Genomic DNA, 15,768 nt, shown 5'->3' with positions numbered 1-15,768 from the left:
CAACTGCAAATGGAACTGTTTTCTTAATTTCTCTTTCTGATGGTTATCAGTGTATAGAAATGCAAGAGATTTCAGTATATTGGTTTTGTCTCCTGCATCTTTACTGAATTCATTTATTAGCTTCAATAGTTTTTTAGTGAAGTCTTCAGTTAACCCTTGAGCAATTGAGTTTGAACTATGTGGGACCACTTATATGCGAATTTTTTTCAATAATAAATACTCCAGTACTATATGATCTGTAGGTGGTTGAATCTGTGGATGTGGAAGTCCAAATACAGAGGAACCTCTAATATGGAGGAACCCCATATACAGACGGCCAACTACAAATTACACATGACTTTTCTGACTGTGCAGAGGGTTGGCACCTCTAACCTCTGCACTGGTCAAGGGTTACCTGTAATAACATGACATCGGCAAATAGTGACAGTTTTACTACTACTTTTCCAATCTGGATGCCTTTTATTTCTTTTTCTTGACTGCTTTGGCTAGGACTTCCAATACTATGTTGAACCAAACTGTTTAATACAGTTTACCTCTTCAGAAGCAGTGTGCAATTCATTATTCCATATCCTCACCAACACTTCAAATCGTTAGACTTTCATTTTTGCTAACCTAGAGGGTAAATAATATTCTCATTGTCATTTTAATTTGCATTTCCCTGATTACAAATGAGGCTGAACATCTTTTTGTATCTTTTTACACCATGAAATATCCTCTTTTGTGAGTATGTCTTTTTTCACTTGTCCTTCGGTTGAATTCTTCTCTGGAAAAAAATCTTTTCTTACTCTGAAGATCATCCTTTCACTTTCCTAACATACTTCGATGAAAAGAAGTCCTTGATTTAATGCATAAATTTAAAGCCAGTGGGTTTTGTGTCTTTCCTACCCTAAAGTCATAAACATATTCTTCCTATATTTGCACCTAAAAGATTTGTAACATTGCCTTTGACTTTTGGGTCTCTGATGCACTGTGGATGAATTTTTGTGTATGATGTGAAGTAACAATCCAACCTTTTTTCCATAAATATATTCAGTGGGCTCCCCGAAACCAACTTACTTTAAAAGGTTCATCCTTTTCATAGTACTACTCCATATCACTCTGTTACAGATCAAGGGGAGCACCATCGTGCTAAGTGTAAGAAGTCACAAAAGACCACATATTGTATGATTCCATTTATACAAAACGTCCAGAATAGGCAAATATACATAAACAGAATGTAGATTAGTGGTTGCTTAGGCAGGGTTGGGCAGGGCAAAAGGGGTATGGGAAGTGGACTGGTAATGGGCACAAGGTTTATTTGGGGGATGATGGAAATATTGTAAAATTTGATGGCTACATGTGCTATTTCTCTTTTGCCACACTTGAGTGCTTTGAACTTACTCCAAGAAGAAGTCTAAATAATGATATATGAGCATCATGTTAAAGACTACATTATATATGGGGTAAGTCTACTTTCTTCTCTCCCCTAGAATAGACCCCAGTGGATTCAAGTCTTGAAGTTGAACTGGCAGAGGAATTAAAACCTATGTGCCTCTGTTGCAGTGTTATAAAAATATACAGGAGAAGCAGACCAAAAAAGGCTATAGAAAGTTTTAGTAAGAAGGCTGAACATTCACTCATCAACCAATATTCATTTACAATATCTACTATGTGAAAGGAGTCAGGACTACCAGAGAAACTAAATCAAAAGCATATGGCCCCAGACTTCCAAGAACTCAAATACTAGTGAAGAAGCAAAACCCTGATTAAACAGGGTGTTGAGTGCCATGAGTATACACAGGGTGTTCTGGGAATCTAAATAAGACTATGATTAGGAAACCCTTCCAGGAAAAAGTGACTCTTTGGTCTATTTCTGAAGCATAGTTAGTTAGCCAAATAAAGAAAGATGGAAGGGGTATGATGTCACCAAAATGGCAACACAGGTTGTTCCCGATTTCCCTCCCCCTCACAAGAACTAACTACTATTCATGGACAAGACACCACTGAGAAAGTCGGAAGGGAAGAATACATAGGCGGCAAGGTAGTATGAAAAAATATAGCATGTTCAGAAAAACTCTATAAATACTCTTGCATGGCTTGACACAGAGTCAATCTTGAAATTCGAGGATTTTAAAATGTAGTAAGAGAAGGGCAATAGCTGAGGTACTACCGGTTTCATAAGCCCTATCATTCAATTATTACCATACGTATGTATTACTGAAGTAAAAATTTAAATTTAATGAAGAGTGAGATCTAAAGAAATAATGGATCAGTCACTATTAGCTGCTAAAAGCATTGCATGAAAGTCTGATGGGAAATGTTATATTGGCTCACAACACCTGAACCCACTGATCAATTTTTTAAAAAAACTTTTTAGAATAGTCTTAGATTTACAGAAAAGCTGCAGATAGTACAGAGTTTCCATCTGTCTCTCACCCAGTTTCCCCTGTTGATAACATCTTACATTACTATGGTGCCATTTGTTACAACTAAGGAACCAACACTGGTACATTACTATAATTATGCTCCACACTTTTTTCATATTTCTCTAGGACTAGTTTCTCGTAATGTTCTTTTTCTGGTCCAAGATCCCATTCAGGATATATTACATTTAGTTATCATGTCTCTTTAGCCTTCTCTGGTCCATGATGGTTCCTCAGCCTTTGTTTTTGATGACCTTGATATTTTCAAGGAATACTGGAATAATGGTCAGGTATTTTGTAGAATGTCCCTCGATTTTGGTTTGCTGGATATTTTTCTCATAATTAGACATGTATTTTTATGGGGCAAACCACAGAGGAATAGGTTATTCTCATCACATCATATCAAGGGTACATACTATTAACATGAATTATCACTAATAGTATTAACATTGATCACCTGCTCAAGGTTGTGTTTGCCAGGTTTCTCCAGTGTAAAGTTACTTTCCCTCCCTTTCTGTATTCTACTCTTTGGAAGCAAGTTACTAAGTGTAGCCCACACTCAAGGGAAGTGGAGGGAGTTAAGCTCCCTCTCCTGGAGGAGGAATATCTGCCTAAATTATTTGGAATTTTCTGTATGGGAGATTGTCTCTTGTGTCCCACTAATTTATTCAAATCACTTATTTATATTGGTGTTGACTCACAGATTTTATTTTGTTTCTCAAATTGTCCCAGCTCTGGCCCCTGGAGGTATTTCACATCGGTTCCTATGTTCCTCTGACAGCCCCTAAGTGCCTGTCCTTTTATTTTTTGAGTACTTCCTTGTTTTCTGGCACTACCAGATGCTCCAGGCTCGTCTTACATATATTCTCTTGCAGCTCTAGAAGAGCCATTTTTTCAAGGAATCCTGGTTCCTTTTATTGGAGAATGGTAGAACCACTGATCAACTTTCACATCATAACAATAACCAGACAGTCTATGTTCCCTGATGCTGATATGAGAGGAAGTGTGACACACCACACAGGAAATACTTTTGCTTCCCTCATCTCCTCAAAAAAACAAAAAAAAAAAACCCAAAACAAAACAAACTGAACTTGATTCAAAAGTTAATTAACATTTTACAGGAAATCTTGTAAAGATGTAACTGCAAGATCCCCCAGTAATCATGTGAACTATTATGAGGTAAAGCCATAAATGGCAACTGAGACTTGGGCGCAAAATGAAGAGTTCTAAAGCTATATAAACCCGTGGCTTCAGCCAACTATGAGGCCAGCTCTTTCCTTTTCCTCCATGGCTTGGCATATGAACTAAGTAAGTGTCTCTTTTTTGCTTTTGATGAATTGAGTTTGGCTTCTGTTACCTGTTACTATAGAGAGCAAACAAGTATAATAAATACAAATAAGAAAAGGCAAGTGAACAAAAATAGATTCAGGACACTGAGAGCAGTAGTATATAGGTTGAATTGCTTAGGTAGCACCAGATTTTAGGTGAGATTTTTAAAAGCTAGAGAGAATTTATTTGCTTTTAAAATTTAATGATCTATTATTACTATTCTCTTCTGTTTTGGTAGTGTAATAGGGTTCACTTTTCGGCATATAATATTTATTTCAATCACACATTGATGATTTATCATAATTTTAGAAATCAACAGATCCCATCTTACTTTTCAGCTAATATAATTAGGGCCTCAAATGAATAAATTATTTCCACAGCCTCACATATCCACAGTAGACATGCTGAAAGCATAGTGCAATAAAAAGGAGATAGGCTGTGCAGCCAGATGTGACCAGATTTGTTCCCTGGTTCCCTCTCTCACCCTTTTCTCTCAGTGCTTTTTATTTTTTAACCTTGATTATTATTTTTATTGATACATAGTTGAAATACAATACTATATAAATTACAAGTGTACAATGCAGTGCCAATGCTTTCTATTTTTAACATAAATTTTTTAACAGGTAGTAAGTACACAGACATGATAGAAAATTCAAAAATTTACACTGTGAAAGGCAAGCCCTTCTCCTATCCCTGTCCCAGTAACCCCTCCTTCCCCACTCTTTGGCAACCACCGTTACAACTTCTTGGTTACTTTTCTAGAAATGGTGCATTTAGGCATATTGACGACTTGGCCTTTCAGACATCAAGGCACATGATGATCACTAAAAGTTTGACGTTACTGAATGGCATTAGAAGGACTGGAGTTGGGAGGGCCTGATGAAAGTGGACTAAAGAGAAGGGAGTTGCTATGAGATACTCCACCCAACAGCACTGCGTTTAAAAAGGAGGCAACTGAAAATTTGAAACAAACAACTTTCAGGATCAAATAATGTTCATTAAAGGCATGATTAGTTGAGGTTTTTAAGAGGTATGTACAAGCACCTATTCTATTATTCACTTTCTTTGTCTAGATTTCTCTTGAGATCTTCTTGACCATTATAGGGAATGATAGGGAGGGTACTGGTGTAATAGTGTTACATCTCCTGGACATGTAAAGAAGAAAATTTAATTGCTCCCATTTTCTACTCCTGCAAGAGTCATTTTTATTCTAATTGTTTTAGGGTGAGAGAGATCACAAAGAATTGGGACTGAAGAGAAAACACTGAGAATAACACATGACCAAGATGGATGGAGAAAGAAAAGGGGGAATGATGAAATTAAGCTGAGAACATGTTTTAGCTAGCAGTCTGAGAAATACACAGACAGTTCAAGTACTCATCATTACTCAGAAAAAAAAGTAAAAACTCTAATCTCGTTTAAATTTTATCCAGTAAAGATCTGACTTAAAAGGGGATGACTAAGGCGCAATGCACTCTGTTCTCAACAGAGGTTAGGAATTTTACAGTAACCATGAAAAAGAAATTCTCTTGGAATAAGTAACATACTAAAGATGGAAAGAATTAAGTCAATTATTGAGTATAAAATGTAACAAAAATTAGAACATTTTTAGGAGTAGAAAACATTTCACTGTAAAGTTGAAATTAGAATTTTTTTTTCAGACTTATTTTTGAACTCTCTGAAAAAGAGTTTTTCTAAATTCCTACAGCAATGGCATAACCATTGCACACTTACTCAACTCCAGAGAAAGTAATACCCCTAACGGAAATGGAACATAACTCTGGTATACTTTAAACAAGAATCAAAGGATAATGTGAACTACATATTCTTTTGACCAATGTCTTAAAATAGTTACGTAGGAAATAAATTATAATTAGACTGCATTTACAAATGCATAAAATGTCTTAATCACTAAGATTTTTCAAAGTGAATTTTATTACATATCAAGTTTTCTAATAATAGATGGCAGAAAACAGCTTTAAAACTATAATGAGAAACAAAATATATGTCCCACACCCATGCTTGTTTAAATATAACTCGGATTAAATATATTAAATAGATGAGATTCTGTCAGTCTACTTTTTTTTTCAAATTAGTGAAGAGGAAAAACTAAGCATAAATAGCATATAAAAATTATTTTTCCCTCCACTAACAGTTCCTGGTAGTCTCTTAGGAACAGGGGTATACAATTTGCATCTGCTTTCTCATTTGCATAAAACTCCTCCAAATAAGGTAATGAGAAAAAAATTGAAATCAGTCAAAAAGTACATGTTTTACACTTTCAAACATAAAATTAATACTCAGTCTATAATTGTAGTCATAAATTTTAATCTAAGAAATGGCAACAGTGGTTTGTAAATAACTTTAGAAGAATTTCTACCAACTATTTTAACAACAAATCAATTTTGTGCTTGTGTGCACAGTTGAGGACTGTATTATTAATACAGTCACAGAGTTATTTAGATGTGGTTTTCTTAGACACGGATTTCACTTCCCTGACCTGTCAAGCAAACACCTAAAACAACAACAACAAAAAACTGTCGAAACCATATATGTATTCTAAATTGAAATCAAGGAACATCTGACCATTTAAAAAAAAACAATTACTGGAATTACTAACATGAATACACACGTAACAGAAGAGTAATGAAACTTTCAAATTACCACCTAATGAAGTCAAAAGAATTCTCACAATTTATTAGTACCTTTCTCAATATTAGAAGATATTTTATAGCAGTATCTCCCAATTCTAAAAGGTTTAGAGGCTGTGTTAGTCTTAAAAAAAAAAAAAAAAAGTAACAGAACACTAGGAAATTATGTGTAGGCTGTACTACCCTCTAATGGTGAATGGTCAGAGAAGTACATGATCAGGCTAACCTTATCCATAGGTATAAACTACAGAATCACAGCTTACCTCACAATTTCCCTAATTCCAAAATATCTTGAGACATGGTTTCATGATGTTTTTAATAAAGATTAGAATGTTACACCACTTCTCCCTAAAATTTTAAGCTTATATGTGGGAACCTTTAAACACACACAAATTAGGATGCTGGTGTCAAATGATATTATAGTTCATACAAATAACATTTTTACTCTATTATAATATACTTTATATCCTGCCAAAAACATGACTGTGTTCATTCATGAGAAACCTATGTTGTCCTCTAAATGGTTATGTCTCAAAAAACTCATTTCTAAACTCTAAAGTATTACTCTTAAAATCATCAAGTGTTTCCTAGAATAAAGATGGTTCTAATAACTTACCTCAGTCTTTTTACTATTGTGATCTGTAAATGGAGAAAAAAATGGTCAGACTTTACTGAAAGATATTAACATATAATAATATTTCAATATATAAAATACTTAAACAAAGTAACTGAAAAGAATTTCAAAATTATAATAAGAGTTACAGAAGTCATTTGGGGGTTGTCCAGGACTCATGTCAGATTTATGTTTCTAAGGATAAGATGTTAAAATTTACCACATAATTATTAGTTTGCTCAGTGTAAGGACTTATATCTAAGCATATGCCATCCACACCAAAGGGTATTACTAAATTTTAAACATTTGAATTCCATATATTTTAGGTTTTTAGTTTCACATAATTGGGGGAGGAAGAACTTGAAGGGGGACAAGTATGTCTAAAATCAAATCGCTGAGTACTGTTACTACAAAAGCTGACAGATCACTGCCCTTGTGGAGTAAAATAAAAGGCAGAATAGTAATTTGTGTCCTTTAAAACTATTAACTAGTTTTTCTTTTTTATTTTAAAAATATGTATCATAGTCACTTGATAATACTATGAAAAAAATCCTAAAAATTGATATATATATTTATAAATGAATACAAAAAACCAGCATAACTATATCTAGATTTAACAAATCACTGACTTAGTAACAATACAGTATTTCTGGAAAGTGATCACAAAATGAGAAAAGGAAGACATAGGGAATCCACACAGATATAAAGTTCAAACTATAGTAAAAAGGTAGCAAGTGTTCTTATTTAAATTGGAGATGATCAAGGTATGTAATATTTAACAATGCTTCTTGTGCACAGCAGAAATCTTCCATTTCCAAGGACTAAAAATAATTTAACTGAATAGTTTCTTACAAGAAATGTACTTGAGAACCTAAAAGCTAGTCTGGTTCCCTAAAACATCTATTGTTCAGAACTGAGTCCATATGCAGCAAAGTAAATGTCAAAATCACAAGTTTCAGATCAAACTACCAAATCCTCGAGGGCTACACAGTCATTCTAGCATGTCCTACCTGGAGTACCACATGATGCCAGAAACTAGAGGAAGAATCATGCTGTGTTAATCACGTTTTGAAACAGTTGTGCAGCTTCTCCTTAACAGTGTCATACTAACGTCTTTCTCTATGCATCTAATAAATTTACATAGTATTTAAACATATGAAGAATGTATTAAGGAGTTTTAAAAAGCATTATTTTCATGTCTCTGCCTAGTTTTTGATGATATTCTTATATAAAATCTTTCTTATTAAAATTGGAAATTTTAACCCCAAAACAAAGCAACTTAATCTAGAGAGACAGGCTATAGGAAAAACCTTCCTGATCCTTAAATGAAAGCAATACAATCCTCCAAATTTATTCCTAACTTCACAGACAGGCTTGTTTCGGGTTTTTTCTGCCATTATTGATGTGGTATTATTAATCCTTATGGAACAAATGTCCAATGTATTAAGGTTAAATTTGTAAGAGTCAAATAGACTTCTCTGGCAATGAACAAACAGCTGTTCATTGTTATGCAGTTGTTATGACTGGTATAAGCACAGAACTCTTCATTAAAAATTTCTGTGATGACAGTAATGTTCTGTACTTGTGCTGTTTAACACAGAAGCTACTAGTTACACGTGACTACTAAGTACTTGAAATGTGGCTAGTGCAACTAAGAAGTTTTTTATTTTAGTTCATTTTAATTAACTTAAATTTAAGTTACCACACATGAATAGTAGTCACCATAATATACAGCACAGACTTAAGGTTTTCACCACTTCCCACATCAAAAATAGTGTGTTTTGTGGTCTGTCTTCAAAAGTTTGGTGGATGGTATAATTTCCTTCTATCTTCTCTGTTCGATAAAAACAATACAAAGGATATTATAAATTTCTAGTAGTAAGTCTCATTTTAAAAATTTACATCTTAGTTTTCTATGATACAGTTCCAGATAACTTGAAGACGTTAACCTATAATGGATGAAATCTGAAAATACTACTCCTGGTCTAGTGTAAGCCAAACCACTTTATGTATAAAAACAGTAATATTGTTCAAGATGACTCAAAAACTACAAATGTCAATTTTTATTTTCAGTGAGTTTTAGAAAAGGGACAAATTCAGAAATATAAAAAGATAAATTCTTTCTGAAGTTTATGAGGTTTTAATGACTGATTTAAATTACTTTAACCCCCAAACAGTTTCTTTCCAAACAGGTTTACATTTTTTACATTCTAAGAAACAAATTAATAAAACAATCTTTATGTACTTTAAATATTAGAAACATACTTATAACTTACATATAAAAAGACTTAGAACAGTTTCTCTAGCATAACAGATTTTGTACATATATTACCTTCAGATTGAAACTCTTTTAGTGATACTGTAAGAGGTTTGTCTTTTCCCTGATGGGTCTTTCTTTTATCTTTTTTATTTATAACCTTTGACTGAGTTGAAGTATTTTCAGCATTTTCATATTCCTAAAAAAGAATTAATTAACAATAATTAAGCTTGGCTTATACTAGTAAAATCAACTCACCAATAGGTAATATGTTTCTTAAAGTTTTATTTTTTAAAGATAAACGGCAAATAAAAAATCAAAAAGGTTAGCCAAACTGTATAAAAAGATATCTGTTTATTTACATACTCAATCTCTTGCCTCTTAAACATTAAAATAAAAATAAAAAGGTATACCTTGGTCTACAACTTCTAGTTGCCATTCTCTTCATTTCAGGACCAAAATTAAGACAATTATTGACAGTCAATTTCCATTCTCACTCACACTGAAATCTGGCTTCTACTGTTCTGATACTAAAATTAAAGTCAATCTCCTCTTCAACACCAAATCCGAAGACATTATTTTTTTCAAGCATCTCTTGGTTTTCTCAACATACTTCTGACACTATTCTTAAGTCTCCTTCACTGGCTTCTCTTTTCTCAACTCTGTTCTTAAAAATGCATCTGCTGTTCAGCATTATTCCACTCTTAACCTATTCCTACGCTTTACACCTATTGTTCCTCAAATGCAAAGTTTAAAGTTCTACCTGATGACTTCTGTATGTACAGACAACTCAACTGGAATATTCAATAAGCATCTCCAAACTAAGTATGTTCACCCTGCCTTCCCTACTTGATCCTCTCTAAATCTTGTTTAATGCCACTATCATCCACTATCATCGACACAATTCTCTAGGCTAGAAACCTCACTCATCCTTATCTATTCCTCCTATACACTTTATACGCAAATTAGTGACTAAATCTTGTTGAGTTTATCTCCTAAAGATATCATAAATCTATTCTTTTTCCTTCACACTTTCCGTCATTTCTCCTATCCTCTTTTGCTTGACACTGCAACACCTTCTAATTTTAGCCCCTCCATCTATCTTCTACACTGTTACAGCATGAGTCTCTAAAATGAAAACCTGAAATCAATCTCAAAGTTAAAAATATTCAATAGTTCTCTGCCAACAAATGTCTAAAATTCAATCTCCTCAGCCTGGTACACAAGGTTCTCTATATACTATCCTTGTGGCAGTATCTTCAGCAACTCTAGGTCTTGAAATTATAGTTTTTCAAATATGCTATGTTCTTTCACATGTACATATCTTGTACACTTGCCACTCCTTCTCTGAGAATGCCTACTTTCTCTTGTCTACCACTGAACTTCTAATACATCTAATGACTCCTCTTTACGAATCTTTTACCAAGATATCCTGGACTTCTGACAATATGGATAGACCTTGAGCACATTACACTAAGTGAGATAAGTAAGACAGAGAAAGACAACTACTATATGGTATCACTTACATGTGGAATCTTAAGAAAAAAGTCAAATCTATTAAAAAAAAAAAACGGAGAGCAAAATGGTGGTTACCAGGGGATGGGAGTGCGAGGATAAGACTGATGGTGTTTAAGGATACAAACTTGTAATGAGCAGTAAATAAGCCACAGAGATCCAATGTACAGTATAATGAATACATTCAATAATATTATACTAAAATGATGTAATGTGATAAATACTGCTTTACTGGCACTCATAATACATACATGTAACAAAGTAACACACTGTGTACCTTTAATTTATAAATACAACATGCCAAATTTATCAAATGAAAAAAAAGAATTCTTTCCTAAAACCCACCCCCATCAAAGGCACAGAAAATTATTATCTTCCTGAATTCCCACTGCACTGAGAAAAGACATGTCTCAATACTACACACTACAATTATATGTGTGTCTACCTTCACTAAACTCAACGGCTTGGACGATGTCTTTATCCTTGCATTGTGTGCCTAGCAAAGTTTGGCTATTCAAAAAAATATCTGGTAAATGAGTGACAGAATAGAAAATGCCACCCCAAATTTTAATTATTATAAAAACCCTTTGGCTATAATAAGCATCATTTCTTTACTGGAATACTGACTTAAAACTCAATGGCTACATCACTGTAATCACATCAAATTAGCATCGCATAAAAAGGAGTTCCTTTATTCTCTGAGTCGTTACAGTCTAAAAAAAACAATGAGTACCAGGACTATGGCTGTGCCAAGAAAACTGGCTGACAGCATATTTTACCAACACCATCAACTTTACACCTTCTCTATAGGTACAGCTAATCCCTGTAAGCTTTAGAATATTATGAGATGTATGTCTAGATTCTATTTGATAAATTTTATCTCCAATCGAGCAAGCCAGGAGTGTTTTTCCAGTGTAACCTGAAAGTCCATCTAAATGATTAAATCACAGTAAAGCTAGCTATACCCACTTTTGTAATTGCCATCTCTGTGTCTAAATGAACAATAGTAAGGATTATGTTATTAATTATTCATGATAACAGGAATATGGACACAGGAAATGAAACCAACATACATAGTGTACCAAATCCACTCTAACGACAACTTTTATCCTCTTCTCTTGAGGTATAAATAAATAGCAAAATTATCTGCTGTAAATTTTAATTCCTCTCTTTCTTTCATCTTGAGTGAAGGAGCTAGTAGTGTACAATGACATAGTCTAAAGCCCTTAAGTATGACCAGAGGCCAATTATGATGAACCACTGAGTAATCACAAGTTGAATAAATTTTATGGACCAAAAAAAATTCCCAATATATGTAAAGGACCAAAATATTAAATAATACAGAAACAACATAAATGTTCGATTTAAATATAGAAACTAGAAACCAACACTACTTTTTGCTTAAGTTCCTACAGTTACAACTTGTAGAATACACTTCACCATATAGCCTAATATCACAGGTTAGTGACAAAAGCGGAGTTCAAGAGCCCAAGTTATCAGAAATGACCTCCCATTTACTTTAGCTAATTTGTAGTGTATCTCTACCAGAAGGTCTCTTAATAGATGCCCCTGTATTCACAACTACTTAAAAAATTTAAATTTAATTGTTTTCTATGTTCATTTAAAATATTGAAGTAAATCATCTGCTATTAACTTCCCTTCTTTTCTTCCCTTCATCTTGGCTGGAGAAATTTCTTAACATTCCAAACCAGCAGACAAAGCTTAGTCCACGTGTTTCTGTTGTCTCTCTAAACTTGAAGAGAAATCTTATAAAAACTTTATGATAATACTTTGTTGCAATAATGAATTTTTAAGACAAACTTCAAAGGAGAACTTTCACACAAAATTCAGAGAAAGGTTGATCCTAACCTTTGACCACTAAAACCTAAAATATTTAAATCGATAAATGTGTAAATACCTTTTTGTGTTCTTCATATTCTAATTTACTTAGCAACAATGCCTTCTCAAGATCTGCTTCAAACATTTCAGATGTCAGCTAAAAATTAAAAGAAAGTTTCACAATAAACATATGATAACATTATAATACATCAGCAAAATAACCATAACAAAACAAACAGGAAAAGAAAAACAAATACTTTAAAAACAAAGTCTGGGTTCTCCAAAGTTATCTACTCATGCCAAAGGAGAGAACTCTTTGAGATTTTTATTGCCTCCTTTTCAACTTATCTGTGGTATATCACATAATCTTTTCACTTTAATTTAAAAAAATCTTACAAAAAAATTGACACTGTAATAGATGTCAAAGACGGTACCCAGTTTAGGACATAGAAAATGTCACAGTGATTATTACTAAAAATATAAGAATACTGAAAACTCAGTAAATATTATAAAACACACCATTTTCTTAATACAGACTAATCCACAGGTACAGAACCTTCAAATAACTGTGACCAATTGTCCTGGTATATGCCTGGTGTTACAGAATAATTCCAGTGCATCATTTTACTGCTATCCTTTTATTCCTTTTATATGACAGCCCTATCTTTAAAGTCATGTAACTCTAGAATGATTCTTTGTAATCTGTATCTTTTGATTCCTCTTTCTCATCAGTCAATCTCACCTTAACTTCTTACAATCTAGTTTCCACCACCCTCCAGTAAAATTACTCTCCAAGAACTACTTTTCCTAACTGCCAAAAAGAATTGCTGCAGGAGTTGAACAGGACTCTGGGTTGTCCACCTTTGGGGATAAGTTATGCCTGCAGCTGAATACAGGACAGATACAACACGACAGGAGTAAACATCCTGGATTCATTTACATATACGTGTCTACCTATGCATACTGTATAATGAAAGCATAAATTTAATGGACATCGCTTGTTTTTGTCTGTCCATAATCCCTTCCTTTATTCCCCTGAATAACTACACTTCATTCCAGTGTCCTACAATTCTAGCAGGACAGCCAGTCACCTAACCCTGCATACCACCTGCTACCACACCCACACAAACATCCCAGCTGCCATCACCAACGACGACAGGGTGGGAGCAAAGGATCCAACTGTTTTTTGTTCTTTTAGGAATTAAAGTTTGAGAACAAACACAAAGCAAGTGGGTTTCAATCACCTGATAGCCTCTAAAAGTGAGTGTAATAGTTCTAGTACTAGTTAATGCCTCGGAGCACCCTAGAATTCCTTAGTTTCCACTTTTCCCAAGGCCTACTTATTTAGCTTTTAATTAAAATCTGTGAATCACTCAGTATCCTTTTGGCAAATTATTTTTTGCCCAAGTTACTCAGAATTGTTTCCGTTGTTTAAATATTTTTTAAAAAGCTAAACTAAAACAGAAACCAGCTCCAAAAAGGAGTGATCTGTTTCAAAAGGATATGCTGAAAATTAGAAAAATATTAATGAACTGGACACTATGAACTAATAAACCTTGGTCCTTAATAGATAGACATAATTTGGATAGGTAGAAAAAGGAATGGAAGAATTTCAGGAGGAAAAAGCCATGTGAACAAAGGTATGATATTAAGAATAGATATATTATGGGATACCTGATAAAAGATGAATTCTATACAATAAAAGAGAGATGTGGGGAAAACAGGCTTTGGGAGATCACACAGGTGGATAATTTAAATCCCTATTCCACCCATGCTAGTTGTGACGTTGGGCAAGTTATGTAACTTCTGTGAATCTCAGTTTCTTCATACGTTAAAAAAGAAATAGAAACATCAACCTTGCAGGGTAGTTTTGAAGATTTAAAGCTATAATATGTGTAAAGTACCTAGCACACTGCCTATCTGGCCCAAGAGTTACACAGAGTAAATTAGAATTCTCCTCCTCTATGTTGGAAAATAGTAGAAAATAAGATTGCTTAGGTAGGGTAGAATTAGATTCCAGACACTCCCTAAAAATTAGGGATTCAGGTCAGATGAAAGAGGAACACTGATAAAAAGTAATTTTAAAGCAATAAACTGGCATAATAGAAGAATGAGAACTAAGAACTGATAAGTCTGGCTAAACCACTGTAGTCTCAGCATATAGGAACCTGGACCAGAACACAGCAGTGCAGAAAACAAAAGAAGGCTACATCTTAGCAAAGAACGACCAAATTTTAAAGGAACACTGATTAAATATGAAGAATAAATCAAAGATAAGATTTATGACTCCAGATAACAGGGAGAATGGTAGCACAAGATTACAATATCAAGAAAGAGAAAGAAAACGTGATTCCAAATTCCCTAAACATGTCTTAATTAAAGAATTAGTTCATCATAAGACTGCTGTAAATATAGCTGTCAATTTAATTAACCACTACATGTAAGGCAGAACTGTGGTGGGGGGAGAGTCTGGGCCTAAGACAGGCACCGGACAAGAAAATGCAAATAAAACCATGATTTTTAAAAAGTACCTTATATTTAAGTTGCAAATTGAGAATTCCTCATCATTTTCTTTGTACTTGTAGGAGGAGGAGGAAAGGAAGAAAAAGAGGAAAGAGTAGGCACTAAACGGCCTACAGGACTGGAGAAGATACTTACATGTGCCCAAGATGGAGTACTTCAGATCCCCTTCCTCTTGGCTTCCTTCATTGCCTCCTACTCCCCATCTAGTAGTAAAACATTTTTTTTCTATTTAAACAAACCTATAGCTCAAGGGTTTATGACCACTTAAAGAGTATGAAGAACCAATGGAAAATGAAAAGTAAATATTTCGGAACTAGATTTTTAAAAAATTTTAAGTCAAAGTACCATAAAAGTTTAATCCATTTTAAATCCAAGCAAATCAAACTGCAAATGAAGAGCTGATCTTCATTTCTCATAGGCACCATGGGAACAGATTAATTACGAAACAACACAGAATATTATTCTGAAGACATCTAACACCTGCACCCAAGCGTTCAGTCACAGTAGCCGTAGCAGCTTCTGCTCCTCTAACTCAGTGATTTTCAAAGTGTGGACCACACACCTTTCACCAATTTGGAAAGAAAAATTATTTTCCCAGAAATCTTCTAATAGTTTTATTTAACATTATGATTTTAAAGG

At 33.8% G+C, this 15,768-nt stretch overlaps 1 protein-coding gene across 1 annotated transcript in view; it reads right to left on the bottom strand.

Moving 5' to 3' along the window:
• Positions 1–15,768, bottom strand: part of LOC102509418 (kinesin-like protein KIF27) — a 127,014-nt gene that overhangs the window by 28,655 nt on the left and 82,591 nt on the right. Inside the window, 3 exon segments of the mRNA XM_032477510.1 lie at positions 6,999–7,021; positions 9,328–9,451; positions 12,686–12,763. Coding sequence (XP_032333401.1) covers positions 6,999–7,021; positions 9,328–9,451; positions 12,686–12,763 — 225 coding nt within the window.

The sequence above is a fragment of the Camelus ferus genome, chromosome 4 (assembly GCF_009834535.1).
Source record: "Camelus ferus isolate YT-003-E chromosome 4, BCGSAC_Cfer_1.0, whole genome shotgun sequence".
Taxonomy (NCBI): domain Eukaryota; kingdom Metazoa; phylum Chordata; class Mammalia; order Artiodactyla; family Camelidae; genus Camelus; species Camelus ferus.
The sequence above is the reverse complement of the archived record's forward strand: the minus strand, read 5'-3'. Positions and strand labels throughout refer to the sequence as shown.